The sequence below is a fragment of the Chinchilla lanigera genome, unplaced genomic scaffold (assembly GCF_000276665.1).
Source record: "Chinchilla lanigera isolate Chin_1 unplaced genomic scaffold, ChiLan1.0 scaffold00131, whole genome shotgun sequence".
Taxonomy (NCBI): domain Eukaryota; kingdom Metazoa; phylum Chordata; class Mammalia; order Rodentia; family Chinchillidae; genus Chinchilla; species Chinchilla lanigera.
The window spans coordinates 3,008,566-3,026,649 of NW_004955532.1; the positions used below are offsets into that span (position 1 = coordinate 3,008,566).

At 40.2% G+C, this 18,084-nt stretch overlaps 1 protein-coding gene and 1 pseudogene across 6 annotated transcripts in view; both read left to right on the top strand.

Moving 5' to 3' along the window:
- Window positions 1-18,084, top strand: part of Dock3 (dedicator of cytokinesis 3) — a gene marked incomplete at its 5' end in the record, with an annotated part of 457,227 nt that overhangs the window by 391,866 nt on the left and 47,277 nt on the right. For all 6 annotated transcript variants that reach the window (XM_005410370.2, XM_013507624.1, XM_013507620.1 and 3 more), the window contains 5 exon segments: window positions 9,226-9,320; window positions 11,017-11,092; window positions 11,488-11,588; window positions 11,853-11,911; window positions 14,290-14,438. In XM_005410370.2, coding sequence (XP_005410427.2) covers window positions 9,226-9,320; window positions 11,017-11,092; window positions 11,488-11,588; window positions 11,853-11,911; window positions 14,290-14,438 — 480 coding nt within the window.
- LOC102030120 lies at window positions 3,774-4,300 on the top strand (annotated as a pseudogene).

Below are 18,084 nucleotides of genomic sequence, written 5' to 3' on the forward strand. Positions count from 1 at the left end.
TTTTTTTTTTTTTTTTTTTTTTTTTTTTTTTTTTTTTTTTTTTTTGAAACAGGGTCTTGCTATTAGTTCAGGCAGAGCTTGAACTTACTATGTAGCTCAAGCTGGCCTAAAACTCACGGCAGTCCTCCTCCTCAGCCTCCCAAGTGCTGTGATTACAAGCGTGTGCCACCACTTCCAGCTACCTTTCCATTTTTTGTTGTCCTCTTCAGTCTTCTTTTTCTGAGTACAGCAGTTTTCATTACACAAGTCTTTCACCTCCTTGGTTAGGTGAGTTCCTAAGTATCTCATTTTTGTAGTTATTGTGAGTGGTATTTTCCTAATCTCTTTCTCAGTGGGCTCATTATTGATGTACAGGGACACTATGGATTTTTGCATGTTGGTTTTGTACCCTGCTACATTGCTGACTAAGTTCTGGAGTCTTCTGGATTTCAGGGGGTCTTCTTTTACAGGGTCACGTCATCTGCCAGTGAGGACAGTTTATCTTCTTCCTTTGCTGTGCACTTTCCTTTTCTTTCTCCTCCTGATTCTTGCGGCTGCTTCAAGTACTATACTGAACAGGAGTGGAGATAGTGGACATCCTTGTCTTGCCCCAGATTTTAGAGGAAAAGCTTTCAGCTTGCTATCTAATATGATGTTGACAATAGGTTCATCATAAATGGCTTCTATCAAATTGAGGTAAGGTGCTTCTATACCTATTTTCATCAAGGTTTCTGTTGTGAATGAATGTTGGATTTTCTCAAAGACTTTTTCTGCATCTGTCAAGATGATCCTGTGATGTTTGTTCCTGCTTCTGTTTATATAGTGTGTTGCACTTACTGATTTTCATAGGTTAAACCATCCCTGCCTTGAATCCTGCTTAGTTATGATGTATGATCTTTTTGATGATATGTTGCACCCTGTTTGCCAGTGTCTTGAAGATTTTTGTACCTATGTTTACTAAAGAGATTGGCTTGTAGTTCTCTTTTTTGGTTGGGCCCTTTTATGGTTATTGAATCAGAGTAATGCTTGCTTCCAGGATGACTTTGGAAGTACTTGTTCCCTTTCAGTTTCACTACAGAGTTTGAGGTGTATTGACATCTGATCGTTCCTGAAGGTCTTATAAAATTTAGTTGTAAATTTGTAAGTTCCTGGGCTGTTTTAGTTGGTAGCTTTTTTGGATACTGCTTCAAGATTATTGTCTGTTCCTGGATAATTCAAGTTTTTTGTGTCTTCTTGGTTTACACTTGGTAGTCATATGTATCAAGGAATTTATATTTTCCTTCTGAATTCTCCGTTTTATTAGAGTCCTGTTCTCAGTATAGTTACTGGTGATCTTCAGGATTTTGACAGAAACCATTGTGATTTCACCTTTTTTATTCCTAATTGCATTGATGTTTATCTTTTCCTTTTTTGGCTTAGACTGGCTAGAGGTTTGTCTATTTTGTTTACTTTTTTAAGTACCAGCTCTTCAATTAACTCTTTGTATTGTTTTTTAATCTCAATTTCATCAATTTCTGCTCTGATCTTTATACTAGCCTTGGATTCGGGTTATTCTCATTTTTCTAGGACTTCAAGGTACATCACTAGAGTAATTTACTTGAACTTACTGTGTTTGGGGGGCATTCACGGCTATAAACTTCCTTCTTAGGACTGCTGTCATTGTGTCCCATAACTTCTGATGTGTTGTACTGGCAATATTGTTTGATTCTAGGAACTGTCTCATTTCTTCTTTGATTTCTTTATGACCCATTGATTATTCAAGAGGGTACTGTTTAATTTCCATGTGTTTGCATAATTTCTGGGGCTTCTTTTTCCCTTGATCTCTAGTTTCATTACACTATGATAAATATAAAAGAATTGAAATCACCCCATGTTGACTATCACACCAAACTGCAGTGAAACTAGAAATCATTTGCAGAAGTATAAACACCTGGAAACATAACACACTCTTGAGTACCCAGTGGGTCACAGAAGAAATAACAGAAGAAATTTAACAGTTTTTGGTAGCAAATAATAATGCCAGTATAACACATCAGAACCTATGAGACACAATGAAGCAGTCCTAAGAGGAAAGCCTACAGCAATCAACGCTTATGTTAGAAAAACAGTGAGCTCAAATAAATGACCTAATGAGGAATCTCAATATACATGAAAAATAACAATCCAAGCCCAAACTAAAATTAAAGAGGGGAATCATAAAGATCAGAGCAGAAATGAAGTTGAGTTGAAAATATAATACAAAGAATCAACGAGCTGGCTCTTTGAAAGAATAAATAAAATAGACAAACACTTACCCAAATTTACTAAAAGAAAGTGGAAAAGACTCACATTAATGAAATTGTAAATGAAAAAGACTAAATCACAATGGACACTGTTGAAATCCAGGAGATTGTAACTACTGCAAAAAATTTTCCAACTTGTTGGAAAATCTTGAAGAAATGGGCAAATTTCTAGACCCATATTCCTTAATAAAACTAAACCAAGAAGACAAAAAAAATTTTTTTGAGTAATCCAATAACAAGCAATGAAAATGAAGCAGTAATTTAAAACTACCAACTAAAAAGAAGCCTTGGCCCTGATCAATTCACTACTGAATTTTACAAAACTTCAAAGTACATTGTATCACCAATGCTCCTCAAACTCCTCAGTGAAAGAGTTTGGGTTCATCATTCTGATTCCCAAAACCAGACAAAGATCCAATTAAAAAAAGAACTACAGGCCAGTCTCCTTAATGAACATAGGTGCAAAATTCCTAAATAAGATATTGGCAAATAGAATGCAACACATACATCATCAAGATCATACATCATGACCAAGTAGATTTCATCCCATAGATTCAAGGATGGTTCAACATATACAGTCAATAAATCTAATACATCACATAAATAGAACCAATGTAAAAAACCATACAGTCATATCAAAAGATGCAGAAAAAGCTTTTGACAAAATCCAACATTGTTTCATGATGAAAATTCTGAAGAAAATCGGTATAAAGAGACCCTACCTGAATTGGACTAAAGCAATTTATGACAAACCAATGGCCAACATCACATTAAATGGGGAAAAACTGAAAACTTTCCCTCTAAAATCAGGATGAAGACAAGGATGCTCAGTATCACCATTTCTGTTCACCCTAGTACTCAAAACAGCCAGAGCAACCGAGCAAGGGAAAGAAAATGGATATGTATAAGAAAGGAATAAGTCAAAGTATCATTATCGGCAAGTGATGTGATACTTACTCTACATCGAAGACCCAAAGAATTCCACCAAAAAACTCAGAACTAATAACCAATTTCAATAATGAGCCAGTGTACAAAGTCAACACACAGAACTCAATAGCATTTGTGTACACCAATAATGAGCTCAAGGAGAAAAAAAATTAGGAAACTATGCCATTCAAAATAATATCAAGAGAAAAATAAACAAAGTAACATCAAGAAAAACTAAATACCTAGGAATTAACCTAGCCCAGGAAGTGAAAGACCTCTACAATAAAAACTACGGTACTCTGGAAAAGGAGATTGAAGAGGACATCTGAAAATGGAAAGGTGTCCCCTGTTCCTGGGTAGGCAGAACCATTATTGTCAAAATGGCCGTGTCTCCAAAACTGATATACAGTTTTAATGCAAATCCCAATCAAAATACCAACAGCATTCCTCACTGAAATAGAGAAAACAAACCTAAAATTTATGTGGACCCAGGAGAGACTCAGAATAGCAAAAGTAGTCCTTGGACAAGAGCAAAGCAGGAGACGTCTCAATACCTGACTTGAAAGTTACACCACAGGCTTTGCCCACCCCACTGCCCTCCCCTTCAGTCGAATGCTGCCAACCATGGTCAAGCACATACTTGTTGACATCGCCCCTGACAGCGAGCCCTTGGGCCGCGTCTCCTTCGAGCTGTTTGCAAAGTTCCAAAGACAACAGAGAACCTCCATGCCCTGAGCACTGGAGAGAAAGGATTTGGTTATAACATTCCTGCTTTCACAGAATTGTTCCAGGGTTTATGTGCCAGTGTGGTGACGTCACACGCCACAGTGGGCCTGGCAGCAAGTCCATCTATGGGGAGAAATTCGATGACAAGAACTTCATCCTGAAGCACAGAGGTCCTGGCTTCTTGTCCATGGCAAATGGCGCAAAACAGTTCCCAGTTTTTCATCTGCACTGCCAAGACTGAGTGGTTGGATGGCAAGCACATAGTCTTTGAGGAGGGGAAAGGGAGCGTGAATGCAGTGGAAGCTGTGGAGCACATCGGGTCCAGGAACGGCAAGAGCAGCAAGAAGAGCACCATCACCAACTGTGGGCAGCACTCACTCATGTGACGCCTGTATCGCAACCACCAGACCCTTCCTGTAGCCCAGGAGGGCACCCGCGGCCCCACCTGCTCAAAACACCCTGTCATCTGTGCTCTTACTGCAGTTCTTTGGGGTCCGTATTTTCCTTGCTCCCCTCCAAACACAGCTGGATCGCAGAGTTAAGTTTATGGTTATCAATAAAACTAAATAATGGTTACCTCTTTTAAAAACATTTTTTAAAGTTATACTGCAAAGCAACAGTGATAAAAACAGTGTGGAACTGGCACGAAAACAGATGTGTGGATGAGTGGAACAGAGCAGAGATACAGAAACATCTCCAGACACATTCTACTATTTGATCTTCAATAAAGGGGCCAAAAACATGCGGTAGAGGAAAGATAGGCCATTTAACAAATGTTGCTTGGAAACCTAGCCATCTATATGCAGAAAACTGAAGCTAGACCCATGTCTCTCACCATATACTAAACTAAAATCAAAATGGATCAAAACTATAAACATTAAAATAGAAACAGTGAACCAACTGGGAGTTAAAATAGGTAAAATACTTGAAGTCGTAGCCAAGGACTTTCTGAACAAAACTCCACATGCACAAGAAATAAGAGCAAGAATCAAACTGCACTGCGTCAAATTAAAAAGTGAAGGAAACAATCCTTCTGCACAGTGAAGGAAACAATCAGCAGAGTGAAGAGGCTGCCTACAAAATGGAAAGAATTTTTACTCACTATTAGACAGAGAACTAATATCTAGAATATATAAAGAACTCAAAAACATTAGACTTCCCAAAATAAAAGACCCAGTCAAAAAAGTGAGCAAATTAAATGAACAGACACTTCTCAAAAGAAGTAAAAATGACTAATAAACATATGAAAAAAATACTCAACATCTCTGACCGTTAGAGAAATTCAAATTAAAAAACACTGTGACGTCATCTTATACCAGAAAAAAATCACAAAGATGTAAAATAACAAATGCTAGCATGGCTAGAGTGGTGAAAATGGAACCCTTCTACATTGTTGGCGGGAATGTAAACTAATACAACCATTATGGAACTCAGCATGGAGATTTCACAAAGAACTAAAATTAGAAATTCTATTTGACCCAGCTATTCCTTTGTTGGCCTGCTCAGGAGGCCCAAGGGAGATTTTTGCAGGTGAGGTCCCAAGGTTAAAGAACACCTGTGCAAGACATCAGCAACAACAGCAGGCAGCATGGAGCAGAGCAGAATATGAGATCTGCCTGTCTGTATTCTATAATTTTTATACAGGTCGTTATCTCGTATTTACATTCTTACATAGTGCTGTAACCAGTGCATGTGTGTTTACCTGTGCTGAGTCATGGTTACGTAACTGTCTCCCTCTGTGCACCTGCACTAGACAAGCGGGGTCACATCCTCAGGTGTCCTTAGATGCCCCTGAGCTTTGAAGCAGTCTGAGTGGTTCCCCACACCTCTTCTAGGTATCTTCTCAAAAGAGCTAAAGACATCATATTACAGCAATACACGTACACCAATGTTTATAGCAGCACAGTTCATAATAGCTAAATCCTGAAAGCAGCCTATATGTCCATCAACAAATGAATGGATAAAGAAAATGTGATATACACAATACTACTCCACTGTGAAGAAAGATAAGTTGAAAACAGTTCCAGGAAAATGGAAACACCTGGAAATTATAATGTTAATCAAAATAAATCAGGCACACAAGCTTAAATACCTTATGGTATGTCTCATTAGGGTAAGGCAAAGTGTAAGTAAAGAACAAAAGTAAAGGACTGAGCCAGGCATAGTGACACACACCTGCAATCCCAGAGCTCAGGAGGCTGAGATGGGAGAATCAATGTGAGTTCGAGGTCAGCCTGGGCTGCAAAGTGAGTTCAAGACCTGCCTGAACTGTATGTATAAATAAATAAATGAATGAATGAATGAATGAATGAATGAGTGAATGAGTGACCGACCAACTGACTGACTGAAGCAAATAGGGAGATACATCTTTTGCAAATGAGAAGGGATCTAAGAGATAAATGGTGAAGAAAGTGGGCAGGGAAAAAGAAAGTTAAAAGATTTAGGATGTGTCTTGTGCATGAACCACATACCCACAATGGATGTAGACTTTATTTTGTAATAAACTATGATTAACAATAACTATGAAAATGGGGGAAGGGGATCTAGAGATGGGGCCAGGGTGCAGAAGGGGAATAAAAAAGAAGAAAGCTGTGTTACATACTTGTGACTTCAAGACAACTGTAAACGTCATGTATTGCAAACATATATTAATAAAACAATTTTTATAAATGGAAAAAGGAATATTCCCCGAGCCCAAATAAATGAGTGCAGAAGGAAGAGGAAAGACCAAAAGAAAAAAGATGAGTCTAAAAAAAAATGCAAAAATTTCTCCATAGTTCTGAATGTGTGATTTCCTTCCAGGATCTGCAGTTTTGGAGTCCAGCAAGGCAGCATTTTCTTCACCTAGCCTGACGGACTGTGGGTTTGTGAGGTGCCCACTCTCCCAGAGGCCCCTCTTTGTACTGCAGGCTCTGGCAGTGTTCCCCCCAAGACGTGTCCTTATTCACATATCAGACCTGAGATCTGTGGATGTGGGCAGCATGGCAGGAGTTCAGATACTTAATACTGGAACTTTAAAACACAGCTGTTTCTGAATGCAACTCAGCTGGGCCTGAGGAGTTGCCCATGTCCTTCCACGCCTTACCTCAAATTTCTCAAGCAGTGTCTTTCTAGCTTGCTTCCTGTCCACCACTGTCTCCCATGGTTGTATCTCCCCTAATCATAGTGAAAGAGCTACTCTGGGTGCCCTAAAGTGAAACTGCTTTTTAGTTGTTCTGAGTCCCAAATTTAATCAACTCCTTCCCAACCTGGCACCTGATTATCTCTGGGGACATGGTGAGCACTTGTGCTGGAGTTCCTGTCCGGCTGTTACCTGTCACATGGACCAAGTCCCCTCAGAGCAAAACCCTGCGCTACTGTTACATTTCACCACTGCAGCAGGCTCTGCCACCATTTCTCCCTAGTCTCCTCCCAAGCACTTACCTTGCAGAGACCCTCTGCCTGTGTCAGGGCTTACCTTCAATACTCCAGCAATTTACTAGTCTACCTTAACCTTTATTTCCTGTTTATACAGAGCCTCACTGTCAGCTAGAGGTGAGAGATTAGCACTTCTCATAATTTTGCTAGGAATGTGTACAACCTTGGGTATGTGAATACCCTCCTAGATTGCCAGGAATATGTCAGGACCTTGCAAATCCCCATGTGGATGTCTCATTTTTAGGATTTTCCTTTATATTTTCTGGCCATTCTCTTGTTTGGCCCTACTGAGAAGGCTGCGTCATTCAACTGGGATGTTAAAGTTTGGGTTTGTTTTTTGTCTTGTTTTGTTTTGTTGTTTTTGTTTTGCTTTTTGTCTTTTTGAGATAGGGTCTCACTAAACAGTTCAGGCTAGCTTTGAACTCACTTTGTAGCTCAACTTGCAGAGATTTTCCTGCCTCAGCATCCTGAGTGCTGGAATTATAGGTGTGTGCCACTACACCTGGACAAAATTTTGTGACTGATTTTTTTCATCAACAGCAACAAAAAAAATCAGGGGTAGAGCTTTTCTCACTGAATAAACTCCAAGTCAGTTCAAATAAAGACAGCTCTTCCCAAGGAAATACCCAAACAGGTATAGTAATAATAATTCTCTGGGTAATGGAGCTATGTTAGAAGGTCCAAAACCATCTGTTCCTTCCAGTGACTGCTAGGGCACTGGTTTTCATGACTGCCATGGCTCTGTAGCTGTTTGGGCTACTGCAGAGGGAGAGAAGATTGGAACAGAACAAGTTAAAATGCTTGCTCTCCATTCTTACTGGGGTTACTGTTTTTCATAAATAAACACTTCTTGAATTGTTGGAAGCCTTTAGTTAGTCAGTCTTAACCATTTTACTGCTTTCATGAAGAATCATATTTTTGTAGGATTTTTGGTTTTTCATTTTGGTTTGGTTTGGTTTTGGTGTTGAGAATTGAATCCAGGCCTTTGGGTGTGTTAAGCAAGCACATGTTCAACCACTGAGTTATACCCCAGCTTTCACAGGTCTTTCTTCTGCCATTCCTAAAATTTTCCCATTGGTATGTTCTTAATATCAAAAGAAAACCAGAAAAAAAAAAATGCCCTTAAAATCAAGCACTCAGTGGCCATGCCCCAGAGAATGAAGTCTGTGGATTCAGTCTGAAACCAGTTCTGGGCACCATTCTACCCTGTGTTTTTGACTCTGAGCACTGTAGGTATTGAGCAGATGTAGAGCTCTCTCTTTCTCCCCAATTTGGATCTGCTCCCATCTGGTCTGCGAGAATAGCCAGGATTCACTCCCATGTAGCCTCTAAGAGATGCACCTCGCAGAGGAAACCAAAATCTAATGCACTGGTACTGTCTTAGTTGCTTTTTTCATTGCTGGGACAAAATACCTGGCACCCACAAGTTAAAGGAGGAAAGATTTATTTAGCTCACACTCTGTAGAGGTCTCAGACCATACTCAGCTGGGTTCAAGGCAGGGCGGCATGGCAGAGAGACATCACAGAGGAGAAACTGTTCATGGCATGGCAGGCGGAAGATAGCAAGCAGCAGAAGCAAGCCTGCCTTTCCCTTTTATCCCATCCAGGCTACCAGCTTTTTGGGGGGTGCCACCCCAAATTATGCTAATTCCAGTCAGTGAATTAATTTAGTACCACACACCCTTAATCCCAGTATCACATGTCCTAGATCCAGCTGTCTCCAAGAAGCCCCACCCAGAAGTGCATGAAGCTTCGGGTGGGAGGGACATCTGGATACAAGCCATAGGGGAGCATTCTTTCTCATGGTCTAGATGCCAGGAAGGGCCTGTTGGGGAAAGGTGTGCTGTGCTGGTGATAATGGTGGTGTGTCACATCCGCTTTTCTCTGTGGCCAGGAATTCCTGTTGAAGATTTTCTGTGTATTCCGGAACCTCATGAAGATGAGTGTCTTCCCTCGGGACTGGATGGTGATGAGACTGCTCACAAGCAAGTAAGGAAGGAAGAGCCCTGCGCTGGCACCCAGAGAGCTCTTCTCAAACAAAGGGGTGTATATATGTGAGAAGTAGCAAGTAAAGTATGAAAGCCAAGACCATGGGGGAGAAAAGAGAGAAGTTAGAAAAATGAAAAAAAAAAAAAAAATGTCAGGAGGAACAGCCAGCAGCACTTAGCTGCTGGCCATAAGGACAAGAAAAAGAAACTGAGAACACTGCATCTGAATGTCTGGTAGATCTCAGTATTGTGCGAACAGGAAAGGAAATGTTAAGGATGTGCCCCTTCAGTGAGGCCTAACCAGTGGCCATGGGCCTGTGCCGCCCTGCAGGTTTAGGCAGTGCCTAAAGCCCTCCCAACTTGAGTTGTGTGGTCTGCCAGACAATGTGTGCCTCCCGTGGCTAGTGCTAATCACTCGCGGGGGTCGTGGCTGACTGACACATGACTTCAAAAGGCCGTCCCGAACTTACCTGCCCCATTTATATTTCTAGGCTGTGCTTCCTCTTAGCAAACCAGAGGAGTGGTAACATGTAATAATGGGTGGCTCATTAGCGATTTCTGTAGTCAGGAGAAGGGTACTTGGCCTCCAGCCCTACCCCATTGCCTCCTTCCACTGATCGGTTGGGTATGTTGGCAGTATGTAGAAAGTAGTAAAATTATTTGTTAGCTATAGTACCAAGGTACCACCATTATCTCTCTACTTTGTGCTTTTTATGGAGTTCTCTCCCCACCCCCAAGAAGGCCTGAAAATCTTTTGTCCAGAACAGGATAGTTAAGGTTACATGGATATTTTCTCAAGTAGTGGATTTCCCATTTGAATCCCTCTTGTTTCTGTCTCTTCACTCTTGTTTCTCTTTTCCGTGCTCTTAACTCAGAGCCCTTCAGGCTTCCCAGCCTTCCCTGCAGAAGCGGCCTTTTTTTATGTCTTGTATTATTAGAATTTATCACCCCCTTGGTGGGTGGCATGCTGTCTCTCATGCACTGTTTTGACTTGCCCGTCTTCTGTACCAAAGCCCAGGTGGCCACTGTTAGACTAAATCCCTCAGCCGGATAGCCAGGGCGCACTGTAATCAAGCCCTCACCTATCTGCCCCACATCGATTCCTTTCCCCTTCAACCCATACTCAGCAGTTCCAGCACGGTTACCTCCCACTGCCCTTTCATGTGCTCAGGTTAGGATGAAGAGCGATCTTCTAGACCAGGGGCTGGAGTCCGATGACTCATAGATGAAAACACTAATATGTGACCAAAAGTGAGGCTTTAATAACTGTGAACCCCTATTGTCAAGTAAAATAATAAAATTATGCCCTAAATCATCCTAAAAGTGGTCATTTTAGATAGATAGATAGATGATAGATAGATAGATAGATAGATAGATAGATATTGATTACCAAGAGTCTCAGAAATGCTAGAAATTACTCCTTGAGCTAGAAGAAACCGTAAAGAACCATAAGGCCCAAAGAAAAGAAGTACTAAGGCCCCCCTGATGTCCTGTGCTGTCTTGTAACTCTAGGGTATTTCTCCAGGACCAGTTTGCTTTCTGTGGATTTTATGCTCTCTTCTCTTTATGCTCATATCTTACATGGAAACAAGTTGTACTCTGGAAGTTTGCCCATAGGCCGTGACCAATTGATGCAAAGCTATCAAATGTCATTATTACTCTTTTAATTCTGTTGATGCTTTGTTTCTTTACTGTAGTATTATAGTCACTACTGTCCAGTACCTGTCCTCTGCACTGCACAAGAATTTCACAGAGACAGACTTTGACTTCAAGGTAGGAGCTCCTGAAATTCATCACTAGCTTTGAAATAATCCTAGAAAGCCAAAAATTGTGCTTGCTGCTTTTTACTTTAGTAATAGAGTCTAAGTATCAAAGAGCTTCCAAGCCCGGTGGTAATTATAGTGTGACCTGGGAGCACCCTGTTGGAGACGCTGAGAGCCGAACGTCCTTGAGTACGCTTTCTAGTTCATGTTCAATGCTATTAGCTTCAGAAGGAGCCAAGAAAGAAAAGGGGAGGAGAAACCCCTATTTACAAAGATGTACAAAAAGGAAAATAAATCAGGACCTTAAGCTGTAAAATGGATCCCCTGCTGTGCACGTGTATTTAGTAACTCACCCTGCAAGGTTAAAGACTTAGACTGCCATGTGATATTTCTCCCCCTCTACAGGTGTGGAATTCTTACTTCAGCCTGGCAGTTCTGTTCATAAATCAGCCAAGCCTTCAGCTCGAAATCATTACTTCAGCCAAGAGGAAGAAGATTCTAGATAAGTAAGGCAGATGTCTCCTACCCACCTCCCTCCCAATCGCCCAGATGAGAAAATTCTCATTTTCCTGGGACAGGTTCTTTCAGAGGTCCACAATTTTCTCACATGGGTGGTTTTCCAAGAGGCCAGGTATGGGGGTCTTTCTAGGGCCAGTTGGCTTAGCGTTTTGAGAAGCATGAGAAAAAAAACAGTGCTGAAGTAAGATCTGCAGCCCTGTCTTCCTGAATCACCTTCCACTGACAGCTGGCTCCCGTGTTATTACTTCCAGATATGGTGACATGCGTGTGATGATGGCTTATGAACTGTTCAGCATGTGGCAGAATTTGGGTAGGTCTTTTCTCCCTTCTTCCTCCCGCACATTGTGCAAATAAAAGTACCAAGACCAATACTTTCCCCCAGGCTTTATGAGTATTAATTCAGCCCCAAGAGAGCGTTACATAATTATAATACCTCAGATGGATGGTGTAGAACATGTTCATAAAGCTCTTGGTGGGGAGAGTTTGGCTAAGAAATAAGATCCCACTACTACATACATACACGGTCCCTTTCTTGAGCACTAAAGTCGGAGGGCTGCAAGAGGAGGATGACTCCGGTAGTTTCCAGTCTGAAAACCCATGCTGCCAGGTTGTCTGTGCTCTTCACATCCTAGTCTGGATGCTGCAGCTCAGAAGCACAGATCTTGGAGATACTCGGCACACAAGCAAGTGCAGCTCCTCATTCTGATAAAGATTAAAACACCTCCCGGGTCTCGTATCCACGCATCCAGGTCAAGTGTGTGGCACCAGTTAATGACAAAACATGTGAGAAGAGTGTTGTAGTCTCTGGGTGAAACTGATTTTGGCTTCTTTTCTCTCCACAGCTTCTCTAGTAGTCACTGTTTGGAATGTGAACTTGTCAGAGTGGCCTTTCTGGTAGAATCCTTGGGCTGCCCTGATGACTTAGCTAGCTGGGCCAATCTGTGAAACTACAGAAGTCTGAGTGGCCTGTCATACGCTAGAGAAGCTGCTATTAAAAGTTCAAATGGGCGGGGGTATAGCTCAGTGACACAAGTGCCTGCCTGGCAAGTGCAAGGTCCTGAGTTCAATTCCTAGTACCAAAAAGAAAAGTTCAAATGAAATCTGCTCTATCTAAGCTCATGCCCATGGTCAAAGGTCTTACAGTCAGCCACCTATTAGCCATCCCCACCCCTAGAGGAGCAAGCAAGGTGTGAGGCCTTTATTTCTTCTAGCAGTAGGGCCTTCAGTCCCTGAATGGGAGTGTTTTTCCCTAGTGTACTTTCCAGCTTTAATATCTCTTGTTCCCTGCATCCAACATACTTTGCTTATGGATGTCAACACTGAAACTGACCCTGAAATTCTCAGGAACACAAGACACTGGCAGTTGTTCCAGGTGCCATGCTTTAAATGTACAAAATCAGACTCACAGCTAATATTTTCTTCTGAGACTTTTAAAATCTAAGATATAAAAGATACTAGGTATACCTGATAAAAATGATTTCTTCTTCATCGATTTTAGTGAAAATGACATTCTCTGGGGCTTGAGAACTGGTTTTACTTGGCCAACACAATTGCTGCATGGGTCTATAGTTTGTATCTTCCTTAGTCTGAAGGACTGAAAGCAGAACTCTGAAAATGGGTCTCTGTCTCCCTGTTTCAGGGAGGATAAGAGTTGTATTCTATGGTCCTCAGGGTTGGCCCTGACCTCTGGGAACATTCCCCAGATGGCAGGCCATACAGAAGAAAACGCACATCGCTCACTTCGCGTGGGAAGGCCTCATAAAGGCAGTTGAGGGACGTGCTGATCTGCTCTGAGTAGATCTGCCAACATTAGAAGTAAAATGTGAAGCCAGAGTGAGTAAAGTGGGTAAAAGAGAGTCCAAGCCAGCTTTCAAGGGAAGGTTGTACGGAAGGCTCCTGCCAGCTCAGAAGGCATCCGTGGGCACAGGCGCTGAAAAGGCCTCTGGAGCCGGGTCAGGGACTCGATGTCCTCAGCACTTCAATGTGTCTAGGCTGGAGGTGGAAACCCCAGGGAGCATGCACTGCGTCTAAGCAGAAAATACGGCTCTCCCTTTATTAAAAGAAAATGTCGTGACCAGACCATCTGAAATTGGTACGAGTAACCCAGAATCCAATCCTTGCCAAACCAAAACTTCTGTTCCTCAGTCTCAAAGATTTTAGGTAGCTTGTGGAACTTCCAGGAAATTCTTTGGAAAAGCATTTTTGTACTAGTTGAACATTGCTTTCACTAAGCTGGGCCAATTTCATCCAGGAACTCTCAAAAGCAAGAGGAGCTGGCCATGGTGGCACACACCTATAATCCCAACATTGTAGGAGCCTAAGGCAGGAGGATCATAAATCTGATCCCAGCCTGTGCAATTTAGCAACTTAACAAGACCCTGTCTCAAAATATTAAAAAAAAAAAAAGTCTGTAAAGAAGGGCCCTGGGAACATGTTGTCCTTCTTTAAAAGATCCACTATAAGTCCCGAGCATTTGTAAGTTTGGAGCCCAAACCACATGACTTCTCATGGTTCAAGGTAGCTCAGGATTTGTGTACCACCAAAAAGCTGAGAGAGGGTATCTCAGAAAACTATAAGAAAGAGCTTTACTCTCAGAAGCTTCCAGCATAAGTCTGTGGTCCTACCTTTGAATCTTTCATGAAAGGAACAAAGCCAGCATTACTAACATCTTTGGGCTTTATTGTTCAGGTGAACATAAGATCCACTTTATTCCGGGAATGATCGGTCCTTTCCTGGGTGTGACACTGGTCCCACAGCCTGAAGTACGGAATATCATGATTCCCATCTTTCATGACATGATGGACTGGGAGCAGAGGAAAAATGGCAACTTCAAACAGGTAAAATGACACCTGGCCGTGTTCAGGGTGCTCTCATCTGCAATGGATCCCTTCTTACGCAGGTGGCCCCCATGGCTACACCTGGTTCCAGTGGGAATAGGCTGTAGTATGGCCATCTTGAATTTTATTCAAGGGTTTTTCCATCATTTTTGTTGGCCAAAATCAATTTCTGGATTTTATTTATCTTAGAAGCCAGAGAAGAATCACAAGAAAGGATGAACTAATGTAAAAGGAACTTTCTGATGAAGGAAAGAATGACTGGGAGTACACTCTCTCAGTTTCACTCAGGAGAGGTCCCTGGGAACATGTTGTCCTTCTTTAAAAGATCCACTATAAGGCCCGAGAATTTGTAAGTTTGGGGCCCAAACCAGATGACTTCTCATGGTTCAAGGTAGCTCAGGATTTCAGATTACAGGTCCAGGAGATGATACTGACTGAATGGCTTCAAGCTGTCCCTTTCTGCAGTTATTCTGCCACTACTAAGGGGAACAGGATCAACTTGTATTTGTACTTCCAGGGAATTATACAGGATCAGTAGGGACCAGTGTTAGGGAAGCCAACTTTAACTAATAAAATAAGTAATCTAAGCATGGTAGCACACATCTATAATCCCAACATTACAGGAGGCTGAGGCAAGAGGATTGTAAGTTTGAGCCCAGCCCGGGCAACTTAGCAAGACATTGTCTCAAAATAAAAAGGGCTGGCGATATAGCTCAGTAAAAAAGCCCTGGGCTCAATCCCCGATACCACACACATACAAAACAAATAGGAAAAAAAAAAAAAAGGAACTAATTAGGTAGCAGCACAAAATATCCATTCTCAGACACTGGCATTCCTCTACTGCTGATCCTCAAGCAGAAGTTTCCAATAGGCCTCTAAGAAAAATTTCTGCATTGACTCAGTAATGGTCCCAGCTCCTCACTAAACTCCTTCTCAACCCATGGGTCTGGCATGAACCAGTGGTCTTGAAGTAAGTGTTACTTTAACAGTGAAGAACAGACTAGACCAACAGTAATTTTAAAGCATTTATTTTTAAATTTACATAGAGTATAATTCTTTGGATTTATGGTTGTATGAGTTTTGGCAAAGGCATAGAATTGTACCTCCACCACCACAATCGAGATTCTTGTAATTCCTAAATTTTTCTATCTTGTTATTTGTAGTCAAACACTTCCTCTATCCTTTACCAAAGCAGCCATTGATCTGTTCTCCATCAGTATAGTTGTGCCTGTTCCACAAATGTCATACAGATGGAATCAAACAGAAGACAGTCTTTTGAGACTAGATTCTTTCACTTAGCATAATGTTGTGAGAGGTTCATCCACGTTATGTTTATATCAGTAGCTATTCTGGTACTGAGGAGTATTTAGGTTCTTTCCATTTTTGGTCTTATGATTAAAGTACTGAAAACATTTTTTACAGTTTTTGTATGAATATAAACTTTCATTTTTCTTGGGTGACTACCTAAGCATAGAATTGCAGAATCTTAGAATAATGTACTTAGCTTCATAAGAAGTTATCAATGTATGGTAACTAGGGCCAACAGCATAAACTTGCACTTGTTAAAGTTTAAACAGGGAGTTTTGAGCAATTTCAACTTTTTGTCTAGCACAAAATTTTTTTTTCATATTATATCTGACAGAAAATATCCTTGGGTTTGTCAATCAGAGGAAAAAATACAGGTCACGTGCAAGAGCCTAACATTCATGTTCAGTAACTTGATTATATAAAATTTATAAAAATATATCCTTGTTAGGGAATCTAAGCAGATGCTTGTAGTTTTTGCAAGGCGTTAGTGAAACTCTGAGAATTACAGAGGACTGCAGTGTGACTTGATCCAGCTAATCTAGTTGTCAAGTGTCCAGTCGCATTCTACATAGCCTTTTGTGTACTGCTGTTTTCCGCTGAGTCTTGTTTGCAGAAAAGGCGTTCACTTTTTGTGTACAGACATATATATTTTCTTACATAATATAATAAAGAAAATGGTTCTTAGTGGAATTTTAGTTCTACCTTCAAGTATATTTAATTGCTAGACCTCACAGAAATTAGTATATTTAATAATTTATTATGAAGCTCCTCCACAACTTTTAAAAGCGAGAGGTTCTATTCTTTTATATGTAAAATCAAGCAGCATGACTTGGAATGTCAGTCTTCCACTTAAAATGTGTCTGTGCTCATGATGCCTTCACTGAGTGGTCGTGACAAGGGAACACCCAGTTATTAATGGTTGGCTCAGTTTAAGTAGACTACCAGACGCTACCCAAACACAGTTCAAGCAACTTTAGAGAAGTATCTTGAAGGTTTATGAATTGTATCCAGTTGAGCCTCTACGTAATATCTAAACATCTGTTCTTACCTTCTGCTTTATCCTTTGGGATTACCTTTAAGGTTTGGTCACACCAGCAAACTAAAACAGATTTTAACATAAATAAAGAACTTCTTACATCTGGTACTCTGAGCAACTTTGTTGAAGATAACAATATGTAATATAACAACCACTGTTAATTCCTATCATCTTGTTTTGAAATCCTGTATAGTTTTCATTGTTTTTGTGTTGTTTTGTTTTTGTCTTCATTGTTGTTATTTTGTTATTTTTTCTCTTTAAAATAAAAAAGAACTTATATTAACATTACTTATCTATATAGCAGTATTTTAGAAACAGATTTGTTCCTTTTATGTCCACTAGTAGCAATATGGTATTTATGGTAAGATCCAGTCTTTCATGGGTAAAAATTGTTACAAGTATTATGTTTGTTTTCATACTGAATATCAAGCTTCCTTTGTACAAAATTTTTGCATATTTTTGGTTTTAAAAAAATAAGCAAACAACTTATTTGAAGATAACAATACGCACTGTATTAACTATTGTTATTCTCCTATTATTTTGTTTGGAAATTTTGTTTTATTTTTCACATAAAATAAAATTTTTAAAAAAGCAAACCTTATTTCTATAGTATTCAGTGATTACCTGAAGTCAGTTTTTTCTTTTACCTTCTAGAACTTAAGTAATTCACACACTGCCATTTTTATTTGTGACAAAATAATTTGTTAAAATCTAATTGTAAGAAAGGGTCAGCTTCTGTCATCATGTAATTCTATCATATTGGATCATCATTTCCAAGAACTATTAGTCCTGTTCTGAGTCTATATATGTTCTAAAACTTCAACTATGTTCATAGAACTTAGAAAATATTATTATCCAAAGTAGCGGGTCTTATTGCAATACTTATGTATGTTTCTTGGTACTTTCTTTTTAAAGTTTAAAAGTGTAATTAAACCTATATTTTAAGATGGTTTGAAAAAAGAAGCTATCAAACTGTTTTCCAAAATGATTTGCTGTTTTGAAGTCCCAACAACAATATGAGAACTCGAGTTACTCCTTTCACTAACCAGTGCTTAGTTTTGCTTGGCTGTGCCATTCTGATAGGTATGTAATTGTATATCATTGCGGTTTTGATAGCCATTTCACTAAGTATTAGTGATGAGAGTCTTTTTATGTGCGTCCTTGTCTTTCTTTGGTGAGATTATTATTCAAAACTTCTTTATTTTCAGTTGGGTAATTTCCTAATATTGTTGAGTTTTAAGGGTTCTTCATGTATAGTCTAGACATAAGTCCTTTGCTAAATTACAATTTATAAATGTTTTC